Here is a 19,144-nt window from a genome sequence, read left to right as displayed (position 1 = left end):
AGATATTACCTGGTCCCTACTCTTGATAATAATTTCTTGTTGTTGCTTACAAGCCACTTTTCTCTCCTTAGTGTGTATACTCTCTCGATGTCCCTCCTCTCAGACGCCCAGATACATTAATGAGTTATTGCTTTTCTCTCCTATCCTGTCGATTTGATTGATCTTGTCTTTCATCTCATTCGAGGACCAAGCGACGTGGAAAAGCATTCCAGAGGTATGTCAATGGCTCATACAAGCTTCTTTTCTTCAAATCGCCCCCCCTCCCCCCCTCCCCTCTCTCGCTTCATTTACGCTATGTACCCACTACTCTATACTCATCTTCATCGTCGTCATCCCCATCTTCATGTTCTGGTTCGATTTCCTTGAATCCGTACCATCTACTCCATACGGAATAGTCGGCTCCTCAGCCCTGTCTAGTTTCCATCCTATCAATATTCATCAAAGACTATGTCTCTGCTAGCTAAATGTTTATCTAACCAGATGGGCTGACTAAACACAACTCCTCCCTCCCCTCTCCTCTAACGGCGCGACTTCCCTTTCTGTATGCGCTGGGTTTCGTCCTTCTCTCTCTCCCCTCTCTGATCTCTTCCTCCCTCTCTCTTGTTATATCGTCCCCTTCGATATGTTGAAGTGATTCTTCTTGGCTTTCTGTTTTCTGCTATTTGGACTCACCATTCTTACCCTCGGTGACTCGGATTCTTGCTGCCTTATTTCACAATTCATGCATATTTTGGCGCGTTGCTAATTAGTCGCGAAAGGTTGCCTCTAATAAATACGATTAGCTTGTCTATTCCATCTTGACTCTAGGTTGGTTTTCATTTATTGATTCGTTCATATATCCGGCATTGCACCAGGCATCTGTTCAAGAAGCGGACGAAGGACTAGAAGAGAAAAGCATAGGGGGAAAGTCTCACTTGCTAACTCGTTTCGTGACAGTATGATGAATTGAATGACCAGTCAATATGTCTGATTAGCTCGACTTTGATTTCTTAAGAAGAAGAGAGGGATTTTCAACGCTCGACCTGATCGGTTTTGTCACGGGTGTTCTTTCTTGCTGGACACATCGCTTCTTTCCATTCTGGGTTTCTTATCTATTCTACAAGCCCAACAGTGAAGGATTGGGTTTCCCACTCGACAAAGCAAAAATATCTTGCCTGGCCAACACAACGCTTGGTCTAAGGGGCAAGAAACTGATCAATACGATATTATTCTATACAACAACGATAGCAAAATTGTAATGTCTATTATCGGTGTTTATCGTTCGGCTCCAAGTCCGCAGTCCGACTTGTACCGTCATCCCCTGGCCCCGGTCTCAGATTCCATTGCCCTGCGCCATTCCAACCAGGGCGCGCAGGAAAGCAAAATGAGCCTTTCGTCTGGCGCTCCAATCTTTGCGCCCTCGGCTGCTACTCCTGTCAAAGAGAATGCCCCTTCCAGTAGTGGAAACGCCCAGGGTGAATCCAGCAGTGCAACAGTGCTACCGAATCCAGCAGAGACTGGACAGTTTCCTTCTCAGTTTTCAAATTCCAACCTATTTGAACGTGCCGCAGTTCAAGTTGAAAAAAGCGAAGTTGTTACTGAGCAGAATCGGCCAGCGGACAGTTGGGGTGCTCCCGGCAGTAATATGAGTGTTTCGCAAAACACGCAAGCCGACGAGCCTGAAAGTCACGGGGAAGAGAATGATGACGACCTCGCTGAGGATTTTAGCAATGGCGAAGAAGGAGAAGGCGGGCAGGGAAGATCCGCCGGTGATGAAGATAATAGCAAAAAGACGAAACGATTTCGGTATGTCTTTGCTCGAGTGAACAGAAGGAAAGGATGAAAATGAACATTGAGACTAACGAGTTAGCCTCACACACAATCAAACTCGCTTCCTTATGAGCGAATTTACTCGACAGGCGCATCCGGATGCAGCGCATCGCGAGAGACTATCACGAGAAATTCCTGGTCTTAGTCCTCGCCAAGTGCAGGTTTGGTTCCAAAATAGGTAAGACCGAGTCCTTGTATGGTTGATTGATAAGTGCTTATCTTTACATCTAGACGAGCAAAATTGAAACGTCTTACGAGCCAGGATAGAGATCGAGTGCTAAAATCACGAGCACTCCCTGACCATTTCGACAGGACGCAAATGTTGCAACAGCCGTATAATCCCAGGCATTCGGCTAATACATCCCCGACTTCGCCTACAACAAGATCATCGTTTAGCACCGGTCACAAGCCATTGGCTGTGAACAACATAAAGCGCAACCCTGGTGACGAGTACCCAATTTCTCCTGCATCAGCATACGGTAACTACGTGAGTTCACCCGGAATTTCAGAACCATTTTCGCCAACAAATAATACTGGCCACCCGGCAACTTTACCGAGAGTCCCAGGTGTGCACCCACCACATTCTCATGAATATAATCGATCACATAGCTTTTCCAGCTCGTACGCGAACTGGCAGTATCCTCAGAGACTTCATATGCCTCCATCGGAATCTGGTATCAAGACGGAGCACACCATGAATCCTCTTCACCGTCCGACGGCTTCGTATCCGGGATTAGCTGGCACCATTCCAGAAGGAGCCTACGACCGACATTCATCTCAAGCAAGTTCTGTAGATCACGGAACTACTACTCAAACGAATAGTCCTCTACCGTCGGCGATGGCATATCAAGGTGAGTCTTATTGTGGCTATGATGTTTGCAGTCTTGCTGATGATTAATGATCCATAGCAGGACAACACTCGCATACAAACGAACAATATCCATCATCTAACGAGTCTGCCTACAACACACCAGTGGGTTATCGCCACGTTCTCTCATTGCAGACGGGCCAGCTTCCTCCACCGCAAGAATATCAAGTCTCACCATTTACACCATCATATAATTTTGATTCTTTCTACCAACAATATACGCATGAGAATTCCTCTACAGTCAGCTTGCCGGCCTCGTATATGCGTTCATCGCAGCAGAGCACTTATGAGCCGGCGAGTGGGACTTATTCATATGACAATCAGGATATGAGCCATCGACTTGCAGCGTCGCAGCCGGGAGGTACGAGGTAATACGATCGATATCATTTATTCTGGCAACCTCGCCACAGCATTTCAAGGTCCCAGTTTTTCTCCGATTTATTTGCGACGGCATACCCTTGTGGATATTATAGCAGAAGTCATTGGAATCTTTCGTTCATACGGTATATACTTTATTGCAACATCATACATATTACATATTATATAACAATGGGACGAACAGTACACACACACACACACACACACACATATATATATATATATACATTCAGGACGTGGGAGAAAAAGGAGGGAACGGAGTTGGTTTGGTTCTGAATTCGGTCATCTTTCTGCAGAATTGGGTCGGTATCAGAGCATACCCAGGTGAATATATCATTCGACACTGTATTATTAGGACATTGTGATTAACATGGATATAGCATGGGCATATTGATTAGTTACCATGACTGACAGATAGGTTGACATTAAAATGAAATAGAAGTACAGCATACGCTGTTAACGCTGTTCTATAACTACTCTCTTCAATTGTGCTCATGGGTTAGAATTAGGCTAGGCACAGAGACAGACGCAGTGTAGAGGATATGCAATGATACTCGAGATGGAGTACGAGCCCTAAGCTATACTCTGAACCAATCAATCATACGATATTCAATGACCGTTTTCACGATCGGACTGTATTACAATCTCAGCTCTCTGATTCGCCGGCATCGTGACTCATCAGTGAGCTGCTTATTTTCATACTCCCTTTGATTGGTTAAAAATCACCTGATTTGATAGCAAATGGAGTCCGCCAAGAGAACAACTTGAGAATTACAGCCAATCATCAACACGGTATTTCCAATAGATCATGCAAACGATCAAGAATGATGTATGTGGAGGAGCTTGTCGATGAAGTATAAGAGCTACCTACCTTCCACTTCTACCTCCGCGCTCATCTCATCCATAACCACTGTATTCAATCTTAATTGACACGATCGTTCCACCATTCTACGTCAATACTCTCAAATCTACCTCACAACTTCTACTTCTTACACACCCATATACATACAACACAATGACCCGCCCATCAACCTGCTGTGGTCAATCAACCAGCGGCTGCGTCTGCGCCGCCCAAGCCCGCTGCGAATGCGGCAAGACAACCGCAGAGCACTGCGACTGCAGCAAGAAGGCTGTTCATGACCCTCATAGCCAGGGACCTAGATGTTCTTGCCGTATGTTCTCCCTATTTTGTTCTCGAGATTGTGTAAGAGGGTTTTATGGCTGATGGATTGTTTAGGGATGAGACCTGCTGGTCATTGTACGTGTGAGAGATCAGTCACTGAGAATCGGCCTGTGCATGGGGAGGCGTGCGCTTGTGGACAGAGACCTGCTGGTATGTCTCGCCCCTCCTTCTCGATCGATTGCTACAAAAAGAAGAGTACTGACTGACGACTTGTATAGATTCCTGCACATGCGAAAAAGTCCAGAAGATCGATGACGCTGTTCACCAAGTATTGGAGACGGATTTCACCACGAAAGCCTAATTCCTTCGTTCCCCGCGCGCAGATTGCTGATTTCGGCTTTCGATATTACGTCCTTGGAGATATATATATGTTTTCTACCTGCTTTGCATTGTGAATGGTGAATGGATATGGAGTTTGGGACTGCTTTTGGAGTGGGCTTGTTAGCTTGTTAGCATGTTGTCATGTTTTATGAGACTGTCGATATTGGTAAATGTCTTTATACGCAAGCCTGATGGCCTGGTCAATAGATGTATCAATACAACGCAACAATCAAGAACGATATTAGTTAATAGTTAAAGTTCGAAACAGTCAAGCAATCGTAGACAAATCACGTGTTTCAGCCGCACGCATCAAAGATAATCCTTTTCCGGCGGCTATGCTCTGGGCTTTTGTCTCGGCGGACAACTACGGTAATGTAATAATACTAACCGCCGGTCGGAGGTCGGACTAAATATAGTCCCACGGAGAGCTGTCAACAGCAGAAAGTCTCCAATGACAAGAGGCCTGTTGTCGATTGATTCGATTGAACGGCTTTACCAACCCGGAACAATACACTTCACCTTATAATACTGACTTCTATTGTTGTTCGACTCATTTTATCCGTTGCATTACATTGTTCCTCATGTTGATTTGTGACTTGTTGTGGGTCCCCCTTCCTATCCGCCAAAAAGTGCCACTATTATTTTGAGCCTAATCCGAGAGACCCCTTATTACATCTCTATAGAAACGTCATTTGAATTTTGATCCAAGCCAGTCGAGTCCAGCGTATTGTCCTATCGCATCGTATCGTGAATTACCCCGCCATCCGTTCGATCTGTCCATTTCTATAAAATGCGCAATGTGTGATATTATACTTCGTGTGGGATGAGAGGTTACGAAATCCATTGATTACATACATGACTATGTCGAATGGTTCGGCGATTTAGTTCTTTCTTTTGAAGAGAGGAGTTTCAAAGCCCGCAGAGCATTGTTTTATTGTTTTTCTTTTTAATTTATTATCGACTACGAAAGAATATTCCAACATGTCGTCCATGCGAGGCCTGGTCCAGTTCATCGCCGACTTGCGAAACGCGCGGGCTCGAGACCTCGAAGAAAAGCGCATCAACAAAGAACTCGCCAACATCCGCCAGAAATTCCGCGATGGCAATTTGAATGGCTACCAGAGGAAGAAATACGTCTGCAAGTTGTTGTATGTCTATATACAAGGTTACGATGTCGAGTTTGGACACTTGGAAGCCGTCAATTTGATTTCGGCAAAGAATTATTCGGAAAAGCAGATTGGGTACTTGGCTGTTACCTTGTTGTTGCATGAGCAGCATGAGTTGCTCCATTTGGTGGTGAATAGTATCCGCAAGGATTTGTTGGATATGAACGAGTTGAATAATTGTTTGGCGTTGCATGCTATTGCGACTGTTGGTGGGAGGGAGATAGGTGAGGCTTTGAGCTCGGATGTTCATAGGCTTTTGATTTCACCGTATGTTCTCTCTCCTCCTCCCCCCCCCCCCCCCCCCCCCCCCCCCCCGCTCTGAGCTTTTTTCCCCAGTATTTGCTAATTATTGCAGAACATCCAAATCTTTCGTCAAGAAAAAAGCCGCTCTGACCCTGCTCCGTCTTTACCGAAAACACCCCTCAATCGTCCAGCCGGAGTGGGCTGAGCGTATCATCTCCATCATGGATGACCCAGACATGGGTGTGACATTATCAGTCACGTCGCTTGTGATGGCATTGGTGCAAGAAAACCCGGAACAATACAAAGGAAGCTATGTCAAGGCTGCTCAGCGGCTGAAGAAGATTGCTGTGGACGGAGATGTGTCGGCTGATTACCTATACTATCGGGTGCCCAATCCATGGCTTCAAGTGAAGCTGCTTCGGTTGCTGCAATATTATCCTCCGTCTGGTATGTCTATCTCTTGCCAATTTGACACTGGTAAGATTACTAACGTTGTGTTAGACGACACCCATGTCAGAGAACTGATCCGTCAGTCTTTGGAACAAATCATGAATTCGGCCATGGATACACCCAAGAACGTGCAGCAAAACAATGCCCAAAACGCCATCCTATTCGAAGCCATCAACCTCCTCATTCATCTGGACACGGAGCATGCTTTGATGATGCAGATCTCTTCGCGACTCGGCAAATTCATTCAATCACGCGAAACCAATGTTCGCTACCTTGGTTTAGAGGCCATGGCCCATTTTGCTGCCCGAGCAGAGACCTTGGACCCTATCAAGAGTCACCAGCCATATATTTTGGGATCTCTCAGGGATCGCGATATCAGCGTCCGACGAAAAGGATTGGACCTTCTATATAGCATGTGCGATGTAACCAACGCACGAACAATTGTGGCCGAGCTTCTTACATACCTGCAGTCAGCTGACTATGCTATTCGGGAAGAAATGGTGCTCAAAGTTGCCATCTTGGCTGAAAAGTATGCTACTGACGCACAGTGGTATATCGATACATCTGTGAAGCTACTTGCCATGGCCGGTGACCATGTAAGCGACGAAGTATGGCAACGAGTTATCCAGATTGTCACCAACAACGAAGAGCTGCAAGCTTATGCCGCAGACCACCTACTAAAATACCTCAAGGGAGATTGTCACGACAGCTTGATCAAGATTGGCAGCTACGTGCTGGGAGAATTCGGTCATTTGATCGCTGATAACAAGGGCTGCAGCCCTATCGAGCAATTCCTGGCTTTGCAGCCAAAGATGTTCACTTGCTCTGATAATACGCGTGCTATGATTCTTTCGTCTTTTATTAAATTTGTCAATCTGTTCCCCGAAATCAAACCTCAGTTGTTGCAAATGTTCAGGTTATACAGCCACTCGCCGGATCCAGAATTGCAACAGAGAGCATATGAGTATCTGAGGCTAGCGACTATGCCGTCAGATGATCTTTTACGAACCGTGTGTGATGAAATGCCACCTTTCTCCGAGAGAGCTAGTGTATTGCTGTCGCGTCTGCACCAAAAGACTGCAGGAACTAGCGACAAGCGAACCTGGGTTGTCGGAGGCAAGGATGCTAATACAGACAAACAGGAGGTCCTGATGGCACAGACAACGGGCTTGAAACGCACGTTTACAACTATTGTCAATGGCGGTCGCAACGGTACCGCCAATGGAAGTGCTAATAAAGGCAGCGCCTCCAGGGATCTTGCTGGCTTGGATATGTCTGCAAAGCCAACTGCTCCCCCGCCAAACCTGGCAAGTGCTGCTCACTTGAGCCCCGATTGGGAATATGGTTTCAACCGTCTGTACTTTGCCGATGAGGGTGTTTTGTTTGAAGATGCGCAAATCCAAGTTGGCTTGCGCTCAGAGTATCGGGCACATCTTGGCGTGGTCAAGATGTATTTCACGAACAAATCCTCCTTCCCGATTGGATCTTTTACGACGACGTTAGACAATCCCGCATCGCCAAATTTGAAAATCGATACAAAGAATTTGCCTGATTCAACGGTTCAGCCAGCCGGACAAACGCAGCAGACGATATTCGTCGAAGCTCATGGACCATTTTCGGATGCACCTACGATTCGTATATCTTATCTTGCAGGTGCTTTGCAGGCTTATACCCTCCAACTCCCAATATTGATGCATAGATATATGGATCCATCAGATCTATCAGCAGAAGACTTTTTCAAGAGATGGCGACAAATCGGCGGAGCACCACTCGAAGCCCAAAAGACGTTCACTCTAACCGGCAAGGGGCGTATGATCCACGAGAAGTTCACCAGGTCTGTTGTGACGGGCTTTGGTTGGAAGATTCTTAACGGCGTGGACCCGAATGCTAGTAACATTGTGGGATGTGCCGTGTATCAGGTCGAGAATGGTAAGACGGGTTGTTTGTTGCGACTGGAGCCGAATTATGAGAAGAACGTAAGCTCACCCTCCCTGTTTCGCCCCGGATACTTAATGTAGTAGCTAATGCGATGGTTCAGATGTATCGAATTACGATTCGAGCAACGCAGGAAAATGTGCCCCAAATACTCGCGAGACAGATGGAGCAGCGATTATCAATCGGAGTCAGCGTTGATGCTGATCTACAGTAAAATAGGTGAAAAGGGAGAAAAAAGTGGGATATGAACGCCCACTCACGGCCGAGCGAAATATCATTAGCCATTAAGGATAACTATCATGTTGGTTTTGCTTTAGAGACTGGCATCGACAAGGGTTTGTTTCATTCATCTCGTTTCTTGAGTTTTGCGTTCTATTCTTAACATGCATCATTTAAACATGTATATACGTGTACATAAGTTGTGCCTTTGAACAGAAAACATGTCTACGAGAATGAATGGGTTTGAAGTTTTTAAGCAGAAGTAGCACCAGCATTAGCATTAGCACCAGCCTTGACAGGCCTCTCCCCGAATATCGTTGTTCCAACGCGCACCTGATCACTGCCCAGCGCAATCGCACCCTCAAAATCCGAGCTCATCCCCATACTCAACTCGAAGTCATCGGCCTCCTGCTCCGACATCCCCAGGGCCTTGATAATAGCCTCTCTAGTCTCAATCAACGACACGAAATCCGCATTCTCGTTTGTGCTTTCTTTCGACCGCGCAATGGCGCCAATAGTCATGAGACCCTGTAACTTGAGTCGCGGGCACTGCTCACGAATATATCGGCACAGCGCCGGTGTTGCGACGGGCTCAACACCAGACTTTGCCTCTTCGCCCGACGTATTCACCTGCACAAACACCCGCAGCTTTTGGGTCCGTTCTTCTTCCGATAACGCCGAGATGTCTCGCTCCCCCCACCCCTTGTCAAGTAATTTCGCCTTCTTCTCTGTATCAACGCTCTCCACAGCCCAGAGACCGCGCACATCGCGTGCTAGGCTGACGCATTTGTTTGATTGCAGACCGCCGATGAAATGCCATTTTATGCCGCGCGGTAAGATGCGGGATTTTTCGAGGAGTTCTTGGAAATAATTCTCGCCGAAATGGAGTTGTTGTGTCGCCGAGGGCGTCGTAGTCGTAGTCGTAGTCGCCGACGGGGTGGAGGATTCGTCTACAGGTAAAGAGGGGGAGTATAAGGCGAGAACGTCGGAGGCCGGCTTGAGTTTGGAGACTGCTACCAGGCGGACGGGTTTGTTGGCTGGTCTGTGTCGCCGGGTTGTGGATGTGGAGGTTGTTGGGAATGTGGATGAGGCGGCGGAGATGCGCGCGAGGATGGTGTTGAGGTTTGTGAGGAGGGTGGTTGTTCGTGTCATGGTGGGCTGTTCGAGGGCGATTGCTGTTTCTGGTGTTGAGGTCATTCTTCCTCTTCCTTGATGGGGGAGGTTGTGTTTGAATCGGTGTGCTGTATTATGTGCTTTGACTAGAAATGTGTATCATGAAAATGAGGTATGATCACAAGGAATGTGGTGTTGGAGAATGATCATGGTGGCAGGAAACTTTTTTACGGTTTGCCTCGACGCGGGTCATTGGCGGATCACTCCGAAACTATGATGCTTATCGCCATGTCGGCAACTGATAACTAGTTAGTATCTAACTTACGGTATTCACACTGAGATGATAAAGCGCAGCGTGTAACTATATAGTTAACTAGCCGCTTGGCTAGCTGAATCAAAACATTGCATTGTATTTTGCATATGTTTGAATCATGTCGATGACGCCGACTGTCGATGGCCGATCTTGACAAACCTGCATACGACTATTCGGACTAGCGTGATTGTTATTTGGACTTCACTTCATCCAGCCAGAGAGCTTCTGGGAGCTAGCTGGTCGAAATCTCTAGAGCTCTAAAATCCGAGTCACTGTCATCAGTCACATTCTCTTGCAAGAGAATTTCACGGCACTGGTCGTTACGACTCTATGTGTGTCTGCGTTTGCATGAATCGCGATATGTCTCTTCTCTCGGAGACAACTTGGACCTTATCAAAATACTCAGACTTGTCGAGAACCTTCTTCGATAAGAGAACTATAAGCCGTATGGTCTTGAGCAAGATTCGCACGGGTTGTCGGACTTGCAATTAGTGATCTATTTGTATTTAGCGAGAACATCAAGTCCCTTACAGATATCTAGACAACGAAGAGTAAATAAAATGTGACAAAGCAAAAGCTGCCTGTCAAAGATGTATGCAATCAAAGTGCCAGTGTGCCGGCTACATGGATGATGCATCATAGTGCATTGAACAAAAAGCCTCAGGCATTCAAAATCATGCGCTACGTGCCACAAATCTCTTCTATCTACTGGTTCACGGACTGTTTTCCGTCGGGCTCACGGTGCCATTTCGCCAGCAAGACATCCGCCAACGACCGGACAGGCCATGATGGCTAATGGGTATCTTGCATGAAACCAATCGGTACAAAAATAACCGGTCTATTTGAGATACAGCGGAGGATACTTTCTCTGCAACACGATGGAAAAGCCATACAAAGACTTTTATCGCGACGGGACTCTGATACAGGCCTACATAACAGAGAGAAGTAAAAAGACAGCATCAATTTCGGTATTTTTTGTTAGTCTTGACACATTTCAATTTGCCGGATTGTGCACGGCTTTTGGTGCTTGCTGAGTCCGCTGACGAATACCAGGTAGGCTTCAGGCTAGAGAGAGATTTCTCGCGATCTCCAATAAGGTGCTTTCAAAAAATCCTCGCCGGAGTTTGAAAAGCAGCCTGGGCATGATTGTGGCGATGACTCCATAGCCACAGACCAAAGGCTTGAAAGCATCAGCGAAGAGCTTGTGGAACTTGATCAATGGATTTTTCTCGTTCAACCTGTACCTCGCTTACGGTGTCACCCACGTGGCAAGCTTGTGACTCTTGCGTTCCTTGTCACATGCGCATGTTTCTCTTCCATTCCGACTTGTCGCGGATTCTCGAGTTGGTTTGCAATGGATGATCTGGAACTACAGAATTGGAATACGTACTGTATAGTTAGCCAATTCGGGAGATACGTACGGTACCTCTTGCCAAGATTTCGCCTGATTGGCCCCACTCAGCACCGCCACATCGAATCACTGAGTGCATCGAATTATCGATCGCCCTCGCATCTGACGCGAGCGCGATTTGAAACATTTCGCGCTGCCAAACATTGCGCTGCTGAAAATAGGCATCGTATTCTCAAACATCTCCATACTTAGTATAAAAATAGTTAATTGTCGCAAATTAAGCGCCCTCTCTTTGTCACAGAGTAGTTAGCTGTGTATCAAGCTATGTTCTGTGTTACAATAATCTATAGTTGATCTTGTGGGGCCTGCCTCGGCCTAACCCTTGTGATGGGCAGCCGTTGGCCAAGAAGACAAGAAACAAACCCTTGCTTCGACCTCCCATGGCTTAGCGACCAGGGCAGCTTGTCGATCTGACTAAACCAGGTTAACCGCCAGATGCAGTTTCAGCGATCCGACATCAACGGCGCATGATGCGCCGTGAGTGATTGTCGGGAATCCTTTTTTTTCCCTCTTTTTTTTCCCTTCTTTTTTTCTTCCCGCTCGACCAGATGACGCTCTATTTGCTTTTTATCTGCGTAGTAAGAGATAATTATGTTATAGTTACGTAGTACTAACTAGTTAATACGTCTTGCTTGCTTAGGCCAGGTCTGATCACCCGCAGCAAGAAAAGAGATTGATAAGTGATATCGATAAAAACGTCGGGGAGCTAGTTATCGACGTAATTGACTTTCTGGTAGATTGTCTCGCAGACAACGAGTCATGAGATACAGGAACTACTCCGTAGTTACTTCTGCCAGATTACGTATATTGCAGCTAGCCAAGTGAATGAACCCTAATGAAGATGGCCATACAGAGTCTGCTCTATAAGAGACGGGTAGCCCGGCCGGATTCGGCATGAGTGGCTGTTTGCAACGACAAAATTTGAAATGGGGCCATAGATCTAAGTTATCCAACTCATAGCGGACGACGTACTCGCGAACCAATCACACGCAGCGATGGCTGATCGAAGGGCCGATTTGTCGGTCTTTGGTTCGGGGAGCTGCTGTACAGATCCATCGGTATGAAGTCATTGGGCCAGGACGCGTAATCCTACTCATATGCTATGGGCTGGCTTGGTGAGATTTTCTCTGATGGTGATGGAATAGAGTTGGAAGGTTCAAGGCATACAGATCCGATGGACCGCCGGCCATCGATGACGAATGCCAGTTGAATCATCGGCGTCGACTCACTCACAAGGTGTCGTTATATAGATATAACGGTGAGCAAAGTAAGCGCAATCAATTCCTGTTTCCTTTCGTTTCACGTCTTCTCACCGACTAATTTTCCAATTTCACGGACCTTCCCTTCTTATCGTTGCGTGGAGGGGTAAACTGGAGCTACACTATCCGGGCACTAACCTACTCTTCACCGTCCAGGCGCTTACACACAGCCCATTAATCATCCACCAATCCGACACGGTCCGATCGGAATAGAAGCCAGATCTGAGCAAGATACATAAGCATACCACGGCCCAGTCTTGATTCTCTGCTTAATATTTCGTCACGAAAAATTGTCGGCTTTGTCACCTACTGGTTAGGGGCTATATCTACTACGTACTCTATATATACAAGCGTACCTCTTATCAGTCGACACGGCCACGCGGGACGGTTTTCAATATTACTCAAAGCGGAAACTTCTGGCATAGATAAACAGCGCAACCCCAGCCACGCACATTCCAAAGACCTCGGAAAATACCCCCGCAAACAAAATACATACAAAATGTGCCGCACATCTCAAGCCCTTTACATCTGGTGCCAGTGCGAAGAGTCCCACGTCCTCGAAACATGTCAATCGGGCCGATCCTCCCCGGCCAACTGTGAGTCGGTGGACAGCGAAGTCGTCTATTTGCACTGTTTCTGCCACTACCATTCCACGAATAAATTCACATCTATCAAGAAAGACCAAAAGTTGCAGCGAAAAGCAGAGAAGAAGATGAAGAATAAGCGCCACTCAATGAATAGTGCGACGAGTATCGATTCGTTGGATAGTAGTACCAGCGCTTCTTCGACGGGGGCTTCGTCGGCGGGAAGCAGTGTGCTGGAAAAGCCGTCCAACAGATTCAGGAGGAGTTGGAATCATTTGAGGAGATTGAGTTTTGCTTGATCTGTTTTTAATCTCTCTCTTTTTTTTTTCTTGTCCTTTGTTGTCTTTGTTGCCGATCGAGATTTGATACCCCTTCCTTTTCTGATATCTCTCTCGCCAACTATCGTTTATTGCCAGGTCACACAGGCCGGTCCATGATCACAGATGCCGGCCATCGCCCCTCGTTACGTCTTATGTCTTATGTGTCTATGACTTGTCTTTTTCTAGCGTTCTTACGGTTGAGCTACACAGCCGATCCTCTCATTACTTGCATACTGGTGTATGGTGTTTCCCCCGGGCTTCCACCCGGTGTCTATGTGGGTTTATCACGAGCACACGCTTATATATATACGGATGGAGTTACGATCTGTTTGGATCATATATTTTAAGATGCGACTGGCTGTCTTGATCTGGGTGGGTTTGTTTGTGATTAGTCAGAATTTGTCATAGACTCGGCGTCCGACAATTGTATATCTTTTTATCTTATTCATCTGCTGTGAAGGAGAAAATATCGAATATTTGTCACAATAAGATAAATTTCCCTTGATCGTGTAGTCAGTTTGATGCTGTACACGTACTCTGTACAAGCCGTAGGGTCCAGTCTGATATGACGAAACCCTAATTACCTGAATTGAGTATCCCTATCCACGTGCGCGAATGATATCGATGGAGTCTCGTGACCGTATACTCCGACATACTCTGTAGCATAGTATAAAACAACCAATATCAAGGCGATAATCTCCTATGATAGTAGATAGAATGTGTGCGTTATCTTATCCCCCCAGCGTCGCTACTCGAGTGGCAAACTGATGTCGACGGTCAGTGGTGCGTTCCATGTTGGTAGAAACCATGAAGAATGACTGACGCAGTGTGTGTTCCAAGACGCAGCTGTCTATCAGTTAAACTGTCTATCAATGCAATGACAATGAAATAATACATATAACAATATCACCATGTACTCGGTATATTCCCCAAAAAATAAAGAGCATACTCGAAGCGTACAAAGAATGCATTCTTAATGTTATGATTGTTTGGCGGCTCCACGCACCTGCCTTAGTGACCACCAACACGGTCCGCGTCCCACTTGCTTGTTTAGCTCCAACTTACTTCCTTAACTTATTATTATTATTATTATTATTATTGTTATTTATTTACAACTTCTGTCCTCGATTGTTTTGATTGCTACACTTCTGTTGCATGACCGACAATAATCTTTGAGTGAATCAGCATACTGACTGACACTATCCAATCAGTCTATTGATTTCGACAGTTATTGCGCAAATCTCAATGTGCAGCTACAGCCATGGAAGATCAAAACAATTATCCTCCTGCTCGTTCGCCTGATGAACCACCCCTCCCTGCCCCCCGGGCTCACAATCTCGCCAACGACTTTAACCGTCTGTCGCTGGCAACGACGGCGTCGTCCGGTAGTCCTCTACTTGCGTCGTCTCCTACCCCCTCTCCTCGCTCACCCAGTCAAGCCGCGACTCGAATGCGCAATGTCTCCTCCTCGACAACCCCTGCCTCCTTAAAATCAAGGACGCCAGCTCTACGCAAAACACCAAGTAACGCCTCGCTTCGCGACGAAAGACGACTCTCTACACCGACTCTACAGAAACGCGCTTCCACAACGTCACTGCGATCGGTGAGTTTGGGCAGAGAACAAGGGGCACCTCCCAGTCTGTCAAGACGCTCCTCATCGAATGTCCTGGGCGCCATGTATTCGCAAAAATCGCCTATTCCTGCTGTGGTAGAAACTCCTACTGCTTCATCTATTGCTGCAGACCATTTCAAGGCTGAACTCAGTCTGCACGAATCAGTGGATCTCCGATCTAAAACTGCGGTTATTATCCAGGATGCCTGTTATGGCCACCGTTTCTCAAGACCATACACTAGCAAGGAAGGTCTTTCAACCATCGTTGAACGACCTGAACGTTTGCGCGCCAGTCTGCTTGGAATGTCAACTGCATTCGTTCGGGTAGGGAAGCGACATGCCGGTTCGTCTTTTGTGCCTCGTCCAGGACTCAACATCGATCTACTACCACCACCGCCTTTTCAGATTCGTAAATCTACAAGAGCGATTCCATTGAACTCCCCAGCCGTGACTTATGTGCATGGTGATAAATGGATGGAAGATTTGCAAACTATGTGCAAGGCAGCTGAATCTCGCTTGGCGTTGAATGGAAGAGAAATCGTGCGACCAAGAAGTGCAGGAAAGAAGGACCCCGATGAAAAGCCACTTCATGATGGAGACCTGTATCTCTGCCCTGAATCTCTAGATGCCTTTCAGGGAGCATTGGGCGGCGTATGCGATGCGGTTGATACAGTTCTGGCTGACAATCCAACCAAACGAGCCTTTGTCTGCATTCGTCCTCCTGGTCACCACTGCGCTTCAACCGATCCATCGGGATTCTGCTGGCTAAACAATGTTCATGTCGGTATCACCCACGCTGCAATGGTGCATGGCTTAACCCATGCAGCGATCATCGATTTCGATCTTCACCATGGCGACGGATCTCAGGCTATCGCATATAAGCAGAATGAGCACGCCTGGTATCTTCAGCAGCGCGGAGGTGCAGCTGCCAGAAATGCAGCCCAGCACAAAAAGACTGCCATTGGGTATTACAGCTTACACGACATCAACTCTTTTCCCTGTGAGAATGGAGAAATGGAGAAGATTGTCAATGCTAGTGTTTGCATCGACAACGCTCACGGTCAGTCCATCTGGAATGTTCATCTTGAACCTTGGAAAACACACGACGAGTTTTGGAAGTTGTATAACGACAAGTATTTGGTTGTATTGGACAAGGCCAGGAGTTTCTTACGCTCCCAGACACAACGTTTGGATAGTATCGAAGGTGGCCCTGCTCCCAAGGCAGCTATCTTCATATCTGCAGGTTTTGATGCAAGTGAGTACGAGGGTGCTGGAATGCAGCGGCACAAGGTCAATGTGCCTACAGATTTTTATGCCCGCTTTACGGCAGATATTGTTCGATTGGCGGAGGAAGAGGGTCTTGGTACGGAGGGCCGTGTCATTAGTGTGCTAGAGGGAGGCTACAGCAACCGAGCGTTGGCCAGTGGTGTTCTCAGCCATCTCTCAGCGCTCGCAGATACCCGAACATTTAGTGACGCATCTGAACAGCGAAATGGTTTAGCTTCTGAGATGAGCGGACGGTTGGGCTTGGGATTCGGAGAAACGGGGCAAGATTCTGCTGTTCAAGACACGAATACTGGACCTGCTTTTGAGACTGATTGGTGGGCGCCTGACTTGTTGGACGAGTTGGAGCTTTTGGCATTCCCTCCGCCAGCTGCTCCCAAAAAAGCGCCAAAGTCTGGACCAACTTATTTCTCTCCTACGCACGCATCGACTGCCAGGGTCACGACTACTTTGCGAGAAAGAAAATCCTCGGCCAATCTTATCCTTGACGATGATACCCCAGAACCACTTCCTGATGTGGACTGGGCAACTTCTGCGCATGAATTGTGGAAGTGCATCATACCCACGGACCGCGAAACTATGAGCTTCCAATACGATGAGCTCAAAGCCAAAGCCGCCGAAGCCAAGAAAAAGAAGCAAGCATATGTCGAACCACCTTCCACACCATCAGGAAACACTCGTAGACAGCTTCGAACCAGGGCAAGCAAGACAACCTCACCTGACACTCCTGCTGCCAAAGCTCAAACGCCTCGTCGAGCCAGTGCCCGCAACAATCGCCGAACCACCATTGGGTCTGCGAGTGACTTGCCGGAGCCACTGTCAGACCCTAAGGCTGCCAACCCCGAGCGTCGAAGACAAAGCGCTGTTGGTGCCGTTTCGGAGACAGGGGATAACACCTCTGGCAGTAGAACTCCAACTCGTGCTAGTTCACGCATGTCGTCCACCCCGATTCAAACACCTGCGAGCGCAGTTGCTAACAAGAAGACGCGAGTGTCTAGCGGGTCGCATGCTGGGACACCGAAAAGAAATGCAAGTCCACGGAAGGTTCCACCATTGCCCAAGGTTCCTTCACTGTATATGAAGAATCTCAATGCCCCTGCTTCTACTAGTAGCAGAGCATCATCGCAATCCCCTGGTGAAGACGTGGCAAAGGTGAATGGCAATACTGACGCCGAAAACCGCATCGATGATCTATCAGCTGGCATGAAGAAGATGAGTCTCAAGCTCAAAGTTCCATCGCCGGAGGAGAATGCGCTACGGGAGAAGAAGGCGGCAGAGCAACGTAAGAAGGCAGCCGCTGCGAAGAAAACCACAACATCCAAGCCAACCGCCTCGAAGGCTGGTCGTGGTACCAAGGCATCCTCGAAAGTGGCCAATGCTACTCCTGGTCAACCGCAGCCAGCCCAGAATGTACTCCCAAAGCTTGAGAAAGGCAGCGAGTACGAGGTACCCATTAAGGTCGGGATTCCTTCGGCGGTGCCCACCGTTTCTGCGCCAATAGACAGTTGTAAAGAGATTCCCATCAAGTTTGAACAGGATGATGTATCTCCATCCATGGACTCATATCAAGGCTTCTCTACCAGCGGGCTATCTTCCCAGCAAATGAACTTACCATTATCTCCGGTCTCGCCTCTTGGATTCCCAACACCAGTTTCATCTACGCCATTCCCTGGTAATGTACCATCCATGCAACCCCAGGTCATGGTCCAGCTACCCACTTCCACGATGCCTCGTCAAGCCAGCAATGGAAATCTGCCTGTATTCAGCTCTACAGGCCATATCCCTTTTGCTATGCCTTTCAACCAAGCGGATCCGTCAAAGTTCACCCAGTATCAAATTCAGCCTCAGGCGGGATTCGATGCAAACCATCAATATCCTCCAAATGATGGTAGCGTACAGCAACAGGATCCAAAATACCCGACTTATGCCCATCAGCAACAGCAAAATGAGAACTCCAAAGATGCTTGATTCCACGGCCAGCTGAACAAATACGACTGAATGTCCTCATGGAAAGTCTACTTATTTTCCTGCGATATCCTTTGACGTGTTTCATTATTTCTCACCATACCTCTTCTTCTCGTATCTCACGCCTTTAATGTCCGAGTATTTCCCTTCAGTCTCAGTTTGTTGATTTTCTCCTATTTTGTATTCCCTTTTTATTGGTCAGGGCTTGGTCTGTTTTGTTATTCTCTTGTTCAACGGTTCAGGCTGATACCCATACCCATACCTCTTTTCTATTGAGCGTTTAGTTTTTTTTTAGTTAAGTGTCAATGATACGGCAATCTGTCTGGGTTGATGATTAATGACTTGGATTTTAACAAAGAGGGTATTCTTGTTGGTGATGTAGTAAACCAAGATTCAAATCCAGGTCTACTCTCTAATTGGCTCAAAGCGAACCATGTAACCAATCCGAACTAAGTCGTAACGGGCTAGCCCAGGCACTTATCGATCGGGGCCGATTGATAAGCGCCACCGACTAAGATGGAAGCTTCTCCGTACATCTCTCGAGTGTTCCTCGATTTCAAATAACGCAACTATCATTCCTTCTGCATTTTTATTCCACGTTTGCAGTTAGCGGTCATCTGCTTTATTGATTACGCTAGCATACTATCCTGAAGCATAGCGATCAAATCGGAGTTTAGCGGCCATAGCCTCGTGTGTCGCTCGAACTTCAGC

General features: G+C 47.1%; 5 protein-coding genes across 5 annotated transcripts; 4 read left to right on the top strand and 1 right to left on the bottom strand.

Moving 5' to 3' along the window:
* Nucleotides 1-1,363: 1,363 nt before the first annotated feature.
* On the top strand, nt 1,364-3,049 carry EYB26_004609 (uncharacterized protein; the record flags this gene model as incomplete). Its single annotated transcript, XM_054263900.1, has 4 exons — nt 1,364-1,785; nt 1,850-1,987; nt 2,041-2,660; nt 2,721-3,049. The coding sequence occupies 4 exons, from the start codon at nt 1,364-1,366 to the stop codon at nt 3,047-3,049; spliced, it is 1,509 nt and encodes a 502-aa protein (XP_054119875.1).
* A 1,021-nt stretch (nt 3,050-4,070) lies between these two features.
* EYB26_004608 (uncharacterized protein) lies at nt 4,071-4,539 on the top strand (the record flags this gene model as incomplete). Its single annotated transcript, XM_054263899.1, has 3 exons — nt 4,071-4,227; nt 4,293-4,388; nt 4,457-4,539. 3 exons carry the CDS (start codon nt 4,071-4,073, stop codon nt 4,537-4,539), a joined length of 336 nt encoding a protein of 111 aa, XP_054119874.1.
* Nucleotides 4,540-5,540: 1,001 nt separating this feature from the next.
* Nucleotides 5,541-8,567, top strand: EYB26_004607 (uncharacterized protein; the record flags this gene model as incomplete). Its single annotated transcript, XM_054263898.1, has 4 exons — nt 5,541-5,992; nt 6,081-6,415; nt 6,470-8,394; nt 8,457-8,567. The coding sequence occupies 4 exons, from the start codon at nt 5,541-5,543 to the stop codon at nt 8,565-8,567; spliced, it is 2,823 nt and encodes a 940-aa protein (XP_054119873.1).
* Nucleotides 8,568-8,824: 257 nt separating this feature from the next.
* On the bottom strand, nt 8,825-9,724 carry EYB26_004606 (uncharacterized protein; the record flags this gene model as incomplete). The annotated part of the gene is made up of 1 exon (XM_054263897.1): nt 8,825-9,724. One exon carries the CDS (start codon nt 9,722-9,724, stop codon nt 8,825-8,827), a length of 900 nt encoding a protein of 299 aa, XP_054119872.1.
* Nucleotides 9,725-14,833: 5,109 nt separating this feature from the next.
* EYB26_004605 (uncharacterized protein) lies at nt 14,834-18,436 on the top strand (the record flags this gene model as incomplete). The annotated part of the gene is made up of 1 exon (XM_054263896.1): nt 14,834-18,436. One exon carries the CDS (start codon nt 14,834-14,836, stop codon nt 18,434-18,436), a length of 3,603 nt encoding a protein of 1,200 aa, XP_054119871.1.
* Nucleotides 18,437-19,144: the final 708 nt, after the last annotated feature.

Source organism: Talaromyces marneffei, chromosome 3, assembly GCF_009556855.1.
Source record: "Talaromyces marneffei chromosome 3, complete sequence".
NCBI lineage: Eukaryota > Fungi > Ascomycota > Eurotiomycetes > Eurotiales > Trichocomaceae > Talaromyces > Talaromyces marneffei.
Note: the sequence above shows the minus strand (reverse complement) of the source record. Positions and strands in the feature narration are given on the sequence as shown.